The 12398-nt window shown below is 44.7% G+C and overlaps 1 protein-coding gene across 3 annotated transcripts in view; it reads right to left on the bottom strand.

The window, feature by feature from the left end:
• Positions 1–12398, bottom strand: part of PCSK4 (proprotein convertase subtilisin/kexin type 4) — a 129290-nt gene that overhangs the window by 12979 nt on the left and 103913 nt on the right. For all 3 annotated transcript variants that reach the window (XM_040323511.1, XM_040323527.1, XM_040323520.1), the window contains 3 exons: positions 11904–12004; positions 11720–11823; positions 6435–6552 (listed from right to left, as the gene is read on the bottom strand). In XM_040323511.1, the coding sequence (XP_040179445.1) occupies positions 6435–6552; positions 11720–11823; positions 11904–12004 (323 nt within the window). The remainder of the gene's footprint in view (positions 1–6434; positions 6553–11719; positions 11824–11903; positions 12005–12398) is intronic.

Below are 12398 nucleotides of genomic sequence, written 5' to 3'. Positions count from 1 at the left end.
GGCCTCCTCCCTGGCTTTTGGGGTACCCCATTTACCTGTTCCCTTGCCCTAGCTAGAGTGGGATCCCTAAGCTGGGCCATGCCAAACTTTTCGTGGGTCATGAGTAGATCCGGCAGGTGTAACTCTGGATGGGGATTCTCTGCGTCCCCTGTAAAAGGACCTCCAAGGAAAAAAAATGGGCAGACTCTCTCTTCGTTCTGCTCCTCCAGCGGTTCTGGGCAGTAGGCATGCGATCCCACTGGGGGCCTTACTCCCTTGGCGTTATCCCATAAATCCCAGAAAAAAGGGAGGTCTCGTCCCAGGAGAGTGTTTTACATGAGATTTGGGACTACTCCAACCTCATGGTCCATAGTGCCACAGGAAGACTCAATAGATACAATGGCCGTGGGATAGCACTTGGTATCCCCATGAATACAAACCACGCCCATTAGCTGTCGCTGCAACTTTTGGGGGTTCACGAGACTGGCATGCACTAAAGTTACTAAACTGCCAGAATCCAGCAAGGCAGTCATCTGGCAACCGTCCACTTTAATGACACAAATCTGTTTCTCAGTGTTGCCGGGCTGTTGTGGGGTGTCACTTGGTGTAGCAACAAAAGAGCCTTTCTGGTTCACACTGTAATCCATAGATTCTTGGTTTAGCGGATAACTGGCGGCAAGGTGCCCCGGTTCTTGGCAACGCCAGCACACTATAGGACCTGGCAGGTCTCCCTTTGGTGATGGAGTCTCTTTACTCCTTGCGACTCAGGAACCTCAAATCGCATTTACTTCCTTCTTCACCCACTTTAGGGCGGGATCGCTTTTTCCCGGGTTGGTGGGCTTCTGTCTCTTGGAGAAGGATTCTGTGGGTACTACACCCCCAAGAAAATCCTCAGTACACAAGTACAGCTCCACGAGAGCCACCAACTCATTGGCATTTTTAGGATCAGCTCTCCCGGCAAACCGCTGAATACGGGTATGAAGGGCTCTCACAAAGCGGTCTACTACCACTCTCCAATACTTAAGCTGGGGTGGCGACCTCTGGCTGTAACCACATCCATGTGAGGTGGATGAGGTTGTACATCTGGGACTTTACAGGTTGGTCCACTTTAAAATTGCCAAGCATGGACACGCAGGGCTCTCACAGCCATTGTTACGCCAAGGGGGGCCAGAATCTCAGTTTTCAGAGTTTCATATTGCTGGGCCTCAGCAGCATTTAGATCAAAATAGACCTTCTGTGGGTCCCCGGTCAAAAAGGGGACAAGGACCTCAGCCCATTGGTCCTGGGGTAGCCCTTCACGCTTGTGAGGAAAAGCCTCCACATCATCCTCGGCCGTCATTTTCTGTAATGCAGCCTGCACGCGCTTGTGTAGACCTGAAACATTATCCACACGTAGGAGCTTGTCAGTCAGGGACTCTATGTGCTGCAATTGTGAGGCCAAGTAGTAGTAAAGCCAAGGGTTGGGCAACGCCAGTCCTCCAGCTTCTTTTGGGTGCTGTAGCGGTTCTAGTTTTATTCTGGCCGGTTTGGACTGCCAGAGATGTGCCTGAAAAAACAAGTTTATAATGCAGAATGATCATTGGGGTGTTGTGAAGCACAGAGCAGCTGTGGCATCAGAATCATTTTGATAAGATATCCCTGGCGGGCCGCGTAAACCTTGAGTCTGCTCCATACTTTGACCCTATCTCAGCAGCGGTTAAGTAAAGGGGTCAAATTAAGTCCAATATAGTCTAGTGGTTACCGGTATGCCCAAATATCAAAGATCCTGAGAGTGGAATGTCCTGTATGGTCAGCACCAAGGGATCGGGTGTCACATCCAGCAACATGAGAGGACTTAGTCCAGTATATAACTAAACCGGAGTATTCCCCAAACTCCCTTATCACCCTCATAGCCTCCCAAAGGGAAATAGATGTATCACCAAGGAACAACATTGTATCGTCAGCGTGCATCATTTTTTCATGAAGTTCCCCGTACCTGAATCCCTGTATAGATGTATTAGAATGGACCATGGCAGCCAGAGGCTCTATGGCGAGGGCAAACAGGGGACAGAGGGCAGCCCTGCCTCTGTATAGTTTAAAACTAGGGGACAACTGGCCTCCCTCCCTGTTGTGTGCCACCGGTGTACAGTATAGCAGCTGAACCCATGAAATTAATGTGTCCCCGAACCCAAATTCGCGCATGGCTGCCCAGAAATAGTCCCATCAAAAGCTTTGTGGGCATCAAAGGACAGTAACACCTGGTCCCCACCATTATCTACTGGAGACTGGATATTGAGAAAAAGCCGGTGCAAATTAATGGCCGTTGATTTTTGGGGCATAAATCCGGATTGATCAGAGTGGATAATCGAGGAGATCACCATGTTAAGACTAATAAAGGGAAAAAGGGGGAAAGCACTCACAATGCCACACCCGTATTAATGAGAGGAGAACATACAGGATTACTCAGAAGGGGTAACCAATGGTCGGACTTTAGAGGCAAGACAACAGTAGAAATGGCAAAAAGATATATTACAAAAAAAATCAACACAATATACAAAAATAAAAACCATACAAGAGATTGAAAAGTACGACTTGGATCCCTTGTACGTCTACGCCTTTCTCTGTGAGGCTTCTTCAGGGACGAACAAGAACAGAGAACAAATCTCACTATCTTGAAATGGACAAGATCTAGTATCTATATACGTCCAAATATCGGAGATTCTAGGAAGGCAGAAAACGTTCCATGGGAAGTATAGTAAAAATTATATATGCAAGTACATCGAAGGCTCTGCAAGACGATAGAGTCTACTATTAGGGGGCAGAAGAGTTCCCTATATAGGAAGTATCCAATAAGGAATATGTCATATACTGCACACACAATTCAAATGTATGGTCTGTGGTTTAGTCAGTAACAACAGTTTTGCTTAACGGGGGAAGATGTCCAAAAGGGTGGAGCTTATATGGTCCATTTGGTTTGAAAGTAAGTCGTCAAATGCCCAATCAGAGCAGCCAGACCGATACCACAGAGTACATCTGCTAGATTATAGCCAGTGGTGTATAGTGGACAGACGTGTGCAATATAACCCCCGGGAGACAGCCTCACGCTGTACAGGCACCAGGGTTACCAGTTCCACAGACATGTGCCAATAATACAGGAATAGCCCGGGCCATATACCAGTGTGAGAAGTTACTTCCATGCGTTCATAGCAAGATCTTTCTAATGCTCTGTAAGAATAGAACCAAAAATACCGGCTCATCAAGCACAATGGTGTTCCCAACTGCTGAAGTGCAGCATGACAGGGAGGTAGAATGACCTGAGAAGGCCAGGTGATATACGGACCCTTTGCAGCCTGTATGCCCAGGCACTGAGGTGACCAAAATAACCTTTGATGAAGCGGGGACAATCACTGTACGTTTCCAGCAGCACTCTGATCCAAGGGGGAGAGCTGGGCAATCCAATGGTGCACACCGGCAATTACTAGGACGGTAGGGTACTCAGTCTTCCTCTGCCATGGGCCTCTGAGCCTGTCGGAGAGCGTTCTTTTAGAATACTACAGAATCTTCAGCAATGAGAAGTGGGTTCTCCCCCCAGAGGTGATTCGGAGCTTTGCAGGGTATAACATTGCATATGAGGCCTGCAGTCTTTGCAGGAACTTTTTAACATCAGAGAACTGTGACCTGCACTGCTGTACCTCTGCCGAGAAATGCGGATAGAAGGAAATTCTTGTCCCATTAAACTGAACGCTTATGTGTTCTCGTGTCAGCCACAGGATAATTTCTCTGTCTCGATAGTTCAGTAGTCTTGCTAGCAGCGGATGGGGGGGATGGCGCGGTGGCAATGGCCTGGTAGGGACTCTATGGGCCCCTTCCACTGCATATAGATGTGTAAAGGCCTCCTTGCCAAAAATATCTAGTAGCCACTGCTCCACAAATTGGGTGGGATCCCGGCCCTCCACCTTCTCAGGCAGACCTATGATCCGCCTCAAACGATTTTCAAAGTCCTCGGCTCGCAGGTCAGTGGCTTTAGCCAGACGGGTAGTGGCTTGAGATTCTCTGAGCATAGCACTTGTCTGCCATGTCACCGATTCTGCTCTCAGTGGCCGTCGTTCGTTCTCTTATCTTTTGCAGGTCTTGTCTAAGGAAGTTAACCTCCTCCTTTAAACCCCCAAAGCGGGCTTGCACGTTAACTGAGGCTGTGCACTTATTTACAGCCCTGAGGATAGCTGTTAAAGTTAGCTGTTCAACCTCCTCCTCCCCGGTGTCCTCAGTCTCCTCCAGCTCCTCAGCAGAGCCGTCTGTCTGTACTAACATGGCCGCCGCTCCCCCGCCCCATCTCACTGTCCTACATGTCTGAATCATCATGCCCTGCGTCTGCTCCCAGAACAGACTGGCCCAGCTGGTCAATTTTTTCAGTTAATTTCAGCGCATAATAGTGCATGTCTTTAGAGGGGTCTCCGGTCTGGTCTTTAGGGTCCTTGATCGGTTTACTCACCCCCTCCTTGGCTTTATCTCCCCCTCGGGCATTCTGTGCAGAGGTCGGCGGTGACGCCATGTTGGAAATCAGGCTGCAAACCATCTCCTTTGTTTCCCCGGGTCATCATTGCCTGTGTGTCGCCGATGAGCCGATCAGGATGTACAGCAAGTGTTCCTGTGACGTCTGGGGAAGAAAATCCGACGTACTATGGCGCTGAAAACCGGATCACGTCAGGGTAATGTGCGGGAGCTCTGTGCTAAAGCGCCACACCCCCAGACATTACAGGTCTAATAAACCCCTGATAGCTCCATAAAGAGTACCTGTCACCTGCCCAATGCAATCACATAGGGGCCACCTTCTGCTAGCACTAAAGTTAAATGAAAAAAAAAAGTTAAGTATAAATTTATAATAATTTTATTATATATATATATATATATATATATATATATATATATATATATATATATATATATATATATATATATATATATATATATATATATATATATATATATATATATATATATATATATATATATATATATATATATATATATATACACATACATACATACATACACACACACACACACACACACACACGCACGTACAGAGTGCAGACATATAAGTAAACTGACTGACACAAATATTGTATACCGTTGCAAAAGTCAGAGTGAGAGCAATAATTCTGGGAGCATCATTTATCAATTGATGATCAGTAAAGGCTTTTAAATCTCCACCTATTAATTTTCAGTACAGTCATTTTTCACCATTTCGTGACGTATGCAGGTTTGAGACCCGACATACTTGGCTTCCATTTACTCTACTACAACCCCTGTCTGCAACTGGCCCCGATCTTATGTGGTGGTCTCTGGCTCCCCAATAGAACAGAAGAACCCGGAAACAGCAGCGGCAGGGGCCCCCTTTCCGCTCCCTGTAAACGTGATCACTTTTACAGTAAAGGCCATTTCCAGTTGCAAATTTTGTTAGCAGGATCATGGCTGCAGCTGCGTTGTACATTTGGATCTTCATTGGAAAGAACGGTGGCGTCACACCTATGAGTTGTGGTAAAAAAAACGATGCTTTACCATGCATTACCACCAAATATGCTAATGCACAACCTGTGACGATATTCATTTTAAATGGCATCCCAAACACACCACACGGAACAGACAGGTAAGCAAATATCCATGGAGCCCAATGTGACCTTTAAAAAAGCAAAGACAGCAAACTACCTTAAAGCGGAGCTCCACCCAAAAGTGGAACTTCCGCTGATCGGATGCCTCCCCCCTCCAGTGTCACATTTGACATCTTTCAGGGGAAGTGGGGGTGCAGATACCTGTCTAAAGACAGGTATTTGCACCCACTTCCGGCCACAGTCTGTGGGCAGGACGTCACCTCCAGTCACCCCCCCCCCCCCCCGTTGTGTTCTGGGAACACACGGCTCCCAGAGCATGGCGGGAGCCAATCAGCAGGCACAGCGCTACTCGCGCATGCGCCATAGGGAACCGGGCAGTGGAGCCGTAGTGCTTCACTTCCTGGTTCCCTCACCGAGGATGGCGGGGGGGCAGCAGAGTGACGAGCGATCGCTCATCCTCTGCTGCGGACGGCACTGGACTCCAGGACAGGCAAGGGTGCCAATTTTAAAAGTCAGCAGCTGCAGTATTTGTAGCTGCTGACTTTTAATGTTTTTTTTTTTCAGCGGACATCCGCTTCAACTCCACATTGACTTCTATTGCATGCAATACCGCATGTGGCCAGAAGTGGGGGGGGGGGTGGCGCTGGAGAGACTCGGAAATACTCAGTTTCCGACTGCATCTGAACGGTTTTCTGAGTTAATGATTAATGATTGCGAAACACTCATTAACCGCATCACTCGCAATCTGAGGTTCCACTGTATTTCAACATTCTACAGCGTTAGATAATATAATCAAATTAAGTGAATACTTTTTTGGTTTAGGGTAGCAAAAATGTCTAATATATATAAAAACACAATACTAACTGAGGGCTGTTTACAATGTTGACCTCACATCTTCTCTGAGGATGCGTCATTTCCCACTTCTGGGCAAGATCCACCAGTTTTCCAGCATCTAAAAGACCATATCCATAATGATGACTCACTAAAGAAAAAATAAACAGAGCCCGATGCTTAATAATACTCTCTCAGACAACACAATCTTCCACCTGTTGTATGCGCTATTTTATTTTCTTTCCAACACTTGGAATCTTGCTTACGTGGCATATATAAAGCAATCACTTTTGAAATACACATATGCATTGCTGGCATTACAAGTATTTTCCAGATACCAGGCAATCCTTAACAGTCCAGCACAGGCAATCCTCTAGGAAACCGTCAAATGGAAAAACATGAAAAGAAAAAAAAAATCCAGCGCTGTCCCTTTAAACAATAGCCAGCACAGCAAAAATACAGTTACAAATAGAACAGACAAATAAGTGCAGCGCTAATAAACAATTTCAGAATAAACTAAGATTGGGTAGTGGTCACGTAACAAACAAACAAACTAAACCTGTGAAGAGAATTGATCATAAATCAAATATATAATGAAACCTGTGAAGGGACATATTCAAATGAGTCCACAATACAATTAAGTTGTGTATATAAAGTAAGCGTGAAGTCCACAGAAAAAATAAATCTAATGTGTGAATAAGTGCAGACACATAAAATGAATTAATGAATAATTGTCACTCGACCACTACCCAATCTTAGTTTATTCTGAGATTGTTAATTAGCGCTGCACTTATATTTGTCTAATCCTCCAAGACACATCAGATGATTGACAGCCTCGGATGTTCAAGTTTCTCTTATGAGAGGGAGTGGCCATTCTCCACACTCGGTCTCGGATTACACTCAGCCCTGTGCTGTGCATGACATTAGATCCCCGTTTGAACCTAAGAAATACCATCTAAACTGTGTACTTTGGAAGGCTGTGGAAGAGAGCTGCAGATAAACAGGTACAGCTTATGTAGGTGGATTTATTTTGATTAGGGTTAGTAACTTTAGTGGGCTAATGCCATTAATATACAGTACTGTGCAAAAGTTTTAGGCAGGTGTGAAGAAACGCTTTAAAAAGCAAGAATGCTTTAAAAAAAATAGGATTTTTTTTGTACTCACTGTAAAATCCTTTTCTCTGTCGTCCATGGACGGACACAGCCTTCTCAAGTTTTGACAAGTGCGTTATTTTCCTGTTCACAGGAGAGGACTAGGCAGAACATGCTAGATAATTAAATACATGTTACTTTAACAGAGTTAAACACCCCCGCCCCAGGGGGCGGTCCCTCAGTTCGTAACAAGCAGTACAAACCCAAAAAGGAGGGGTGGGTGCTGTGTCCGTCCATGGACGACAGAGAAAGGGATTTTACGGTCAGTACAAAAAAAATCCTATTTTCTCTTATCGTCCATGGACAAACACAGCCTTATCAAATCTTGACAAGTGGGATGTCCCCAAGCAGTGTCAAAAAAACGAGGGGTGGGAACAGTATCAGTAAAAACAAACAACTTCACCCCCAAACAAGCAGAGTTCCTCAACGGAGGAGGTGCAACTTTAAACAGACTGCAAAACACATCAACCTTGTAAAATTTGGAAAAAGTGTGAAAGGATGACCAAGTCGCTGCAATTTTTCCAGGGGAAGAAAGACTCTCGCTTCCGAAGAGTCCAGAATTAACCCTAGGTACTCCAAATGCCGAGTCAGAACCAGGACCGACTTCTGAATGTTTAAAACACACCCAAAGTCTTGGGGGGTCTGGCTGTCTATAGACACATCCACCTCTAATTCTAAACCAGAAGCTGCTTTCAGAAGATCGTCTAAGTAGCCCACAATGGCAATGCCTCGCTGTCTCAGCAAAGCTGGGATCGGTGCGAGCACCTTGGTGAAAACTCTTGGTGCTGACGCTAGTCCAAAAGGAAGGGCCACAAACTGATAGTGATCCTCCCCCATCGCAAAGCACAGAACCTCTGGTGACTTGCGCAGACTGGGACATGCAAGTATGCGTCCTTGATGTCTAAGGATGCTAAAAAGTCCCCCGGATGGAGCGCAGCCACCGCCGAGTGAATGGATATGGAACTTCCTTACTCTCACAAAGGCATTTAGGGCTTTGAGGTCCAAGATTGGACAGACCCCGTCCTTCTTCGGGACCACAAAACTGATTTGAATAAAATCCCTGAAACCTCTCGTCCTGCGGGAATGGGTAAAATTACACCGCAACTTAGCAAGTCCTGCACTGCCCCCAGTACGGCAGCCCGCACGACTCGGAAGGAGAGGGAGACTTGAGGGAAAGAATCTGTTCGGTGTTCGGTGGATAGGAAAGAAACTATCTTGTACCCTGAAGAGACCACCTTGCAGACCCACTGGTCAGAGAGCAGGGAGGCCCACCGAGCTGTGAACCTGTGAAGCCTTCCCCCCCACCCATGAGTCGGGCGGGGGAAAGACTTCATGCAGTGGCGGGTTTGGATGCCGGTTTGTTCGGATTACGCACCCAGGGGCGTTTCTGTCCCCCAGCTGAGCCTTTGTCGGCCTGGGAGCGTTTACCTGCAGTCCCTGACTGATAAAAATACCGCTTCTGAGTGCAAAACGAAGGACCCGGCTTACGGCACGGCCCCTTCCCCTTGGTGGACTGAGGGAGGAGAGAGTGCCCTTACCCCCAGTGACATCCTTGAAAAGGTCGTCCAGCGAGGTACCAAAAAGCCTCCCACCCTTGAAGGCTAAATCTGCCAGGGCTTTTTTGGATGCTTGGTCAGCAGACCAGCATTTCAGCCAAATCAGGCGGTGCAAAACCGCCAACACAGAAGCTCTGGATATCAAGGGGGCTGCATCCAGTGTAGCATAGACATATACAAGGCCCAGGACCAACTGGTCAGCCAATCTAATAAATTCGGGAGGGAACTGATGCTCCTTTCACAGTCTGGTGCAAAAAACTTTTGTCCTTCTCCTTTTCTAGGCAGAAAAAAAACTGGAGGCTGCATGCTGCAGGGAGGAGGACTATGTCCAGAGGGAACGCCCCCTGGGCGGGGCTGTTCAACTCTGTTAAAGTAACATGTATTTAATTATCTAGTCCTCTCCTGTGAACAGGAACATAATCCACTTGTCAAGACTTGAGAAGGCTGTGTCCGTCCTTGGACGATAAGAGAAATATATTTAATTGTTTATTTTTATTATTTTACAAAATGAAAAGTGAGCGAACAGAACAAGAATCTAAATCAAATCAATATTTTGTGCGACTTCCCTTTGGCTTCAAACCAGCATCAATTCTTACACTTTGTACGCTTGCACAAAGTCAAGCATTTGAGGATTAGAGGCAGGTGTAGGATTATTAAATTATACCAACCATGCGCTAATGATCATCAATTTCATATGTAGGTTGAAATACAATCATTAACTAAAACAGACACAGTTGTGTAGGAACTTAAAACTGGGCAAGAACAGCTAAACTTTGCTACTAAGGTGAGGTTGTGGAAGCCAGTTTCATGTCACCATGGTAAGAACCATCTTCAGCATAAAAAAAAAAAAAAAAAAAAAGAAGAAGAAGAACAAGGAGTCCTGGAAGTGATGGTTTGGCCCTCACAGAGCCGTGATCTCACAATTATTGAGTCGGTATGGGATTACATGAAGAGACAGAAGGATTTGAGACAGCCTACATCCACAGAAGATATGTGGTTAGCTCCAAGTTGTTTGGAACAACTTACCTTCCGAGTTCTTTTAAAAATCTGTGTGCAAGTGTACCTAGGAGAATTGATGCCGTTTATGGATTTGATTTGGATTTCTCTCCTGTTCATATACTTCCAATTTCGCTACTGGATAAAAATAAACTATTAACAATTCTATTTCTGAAAGCATTCTTAATTTACAGCATTTTTTCACACCCGCCTAAAACGTTTCACAGTAGTGTAAATGTAATATAAAAGCACCTTGTATCTAGAAAACCCCAATTAAATCTATCCAGAATCTGGAGCAGCTCTGCATGGCAACTCAGCTTCTATCTTTAATTTTCAAAGCTTAACTGAACAAGCTGAAGATAGAGGCTGTGTATCGATCAATTGCCTTTTTTTTTGGGGCATTTCAGTGCTGCTCTTAGCAGCCACTTTCAGTCTATAAGCATGCACTTCAGCAATGGCTACATGGCATTTTTTCAGGACAGGTTCCTTGATGGTGACAACAGTATATCCTGAATACAGAAAATCTGCATTTGTGTCATACGTCCCGGATGTGTGTTGAGACAGCTACTTGGAGTTTTAACTCTCTGGGTTTGAAAACTAGTAGACACACAATTATAAAATTTCAGCTGAGTGTGATGATCTACCTTTCAAGTTCGATTTATTGCACTATAACCTCTCCACATCATGAAGGAGAGGGGAAATACAGGAGCAGGTAATCTAGAAAGAAGTGTGCCTTTTGTGCAGTTTACCTGGAAATAAAAGTGGCCTCACTAGCAAGAGACCAATACACACCAATTGTTTACCCAAAGAATGGCCATGTATGTATGTATATATATATATTTTTTTTTTTTTTTAATTATGTGATAGCTGCCTTTAGAGCCTGTTGTGATTATGAATGCAATGGTAAATGTAAAACACACCTCATGTCACGAGGTGAATAGTTCTCAGACCCTTTGGAGAAGATGCTCTTGCTCTTAGCCCCAATCTGGTGATATTCACTGTGCATTCACACACAAAGCCACACAGCCTTCAGTCCAAAAAAGGTCCTGCTGGGTCCTCCTCAAGTAGGCATGCATGCCACAACCAAATTCTATCCTACAGTACAGTCGTAGTTATGGTAGCCACCATCAGTACGGGATCCCATAGGAAAGAATTGTGTTGTGGATAGTGAGTTAAGGCTGGCTTCACATTTAAGAGTTGTGGTACAAATGCACACTTTGTGCATTGCCATGTTTCAATATACTAATCTGTGCCTGCTTTTATAAATGTAACATTAATAACACCTCATAGGTGTATGCATAATTATTTGTCCTCTGGAAAAGGCACCTCCTTGGAACCCCTGAACCCATTTGTGCAAGACTGTAAGACCCCAAACTATAGAGAGCAAGTTAAGCATTTTGGCAAACCACAATATCTCATAATGCTACTCATGCACAATTCATTGACCTTCACAAGAGGAAAAATTAGTGGAGTCTGCTAGAACAAGTGACAAAGGCCCTTAGGCACCTTTTCTTTAAGGGACACTAGTTTCTTGGTATATGCTCACTTTGAGTGTGCTTTAATTAAAAAGATAAATGAAGATTCCCACGCAATGAGACCGGATTCCTTTTCTTACCTTTTCTCCCAACTCCATTTATCTCCCAGTCATCGGCAACCAGATTTGCAGGACTTGATGCTCTCACCACAATGTGCTGGACATCCCTCCAAGAGAGGGCAGGACTGTGCAAGAATCACAAATAAGTCATAAGTAGGACTTCTCCCAAGTCATTATTTTCACAATTTTTGACTGTAGTTCTTACTTGGCTTCCAGTGCAAGGGCAATTATCCCAGCAGCCAAAGGTGCAGATGCTGATGTTCCTGTGTGGTGTTCAGTGCACTGCTTGCGCAGGTCAGTGGTGGTCTAAAAAAAGTTGGGAAGAGTCAATCTTGATAAGACTGCTAACATACATGCTGTACAGGGTAAAGTTCTAGACATTCACATATATTTAGTGCTACTTTGATTCCTACATAAACTGACATTGTAGATAACAAAATTACAATTGGTGTAGGAAAAATTACTGCTCCATGCTATGCCACCTGGGTTTAAATATACAGTGCATCTGGAAAGTTTTCACAGCACCTTTTTTTCCCACATTTTGTTATGTTACAGCCTTATTACAAAGTGAGTAAACTCATTATTTTCCTTGAAATTCTACAAGCAATACTGCATAATGACAATGTGAAAGAAGTTTAGCAACTTGGCAAATTTATTAAAAGTAAAACAGAAAAAAAAAAAATATATAAAATCACACGTA

The sequence above is a fragment of the Rana temporaria genome, chromosome 1 (genome assembly GCF_905171775.1).
Source record: "Rana temporaria chromosome 1, aRanTem1.1, whole genome shotgun sequence".
Lineage (NCBI taxonomy): Eukaryota > Metazoa > Chordata > Amphibia > Anura > Ranidae > Rana > Rana temporaria.
Note: the sequence above shows the minus strand (reverse complement) of the source record. Positions and strands in the feature narration are given on the sequence as shown.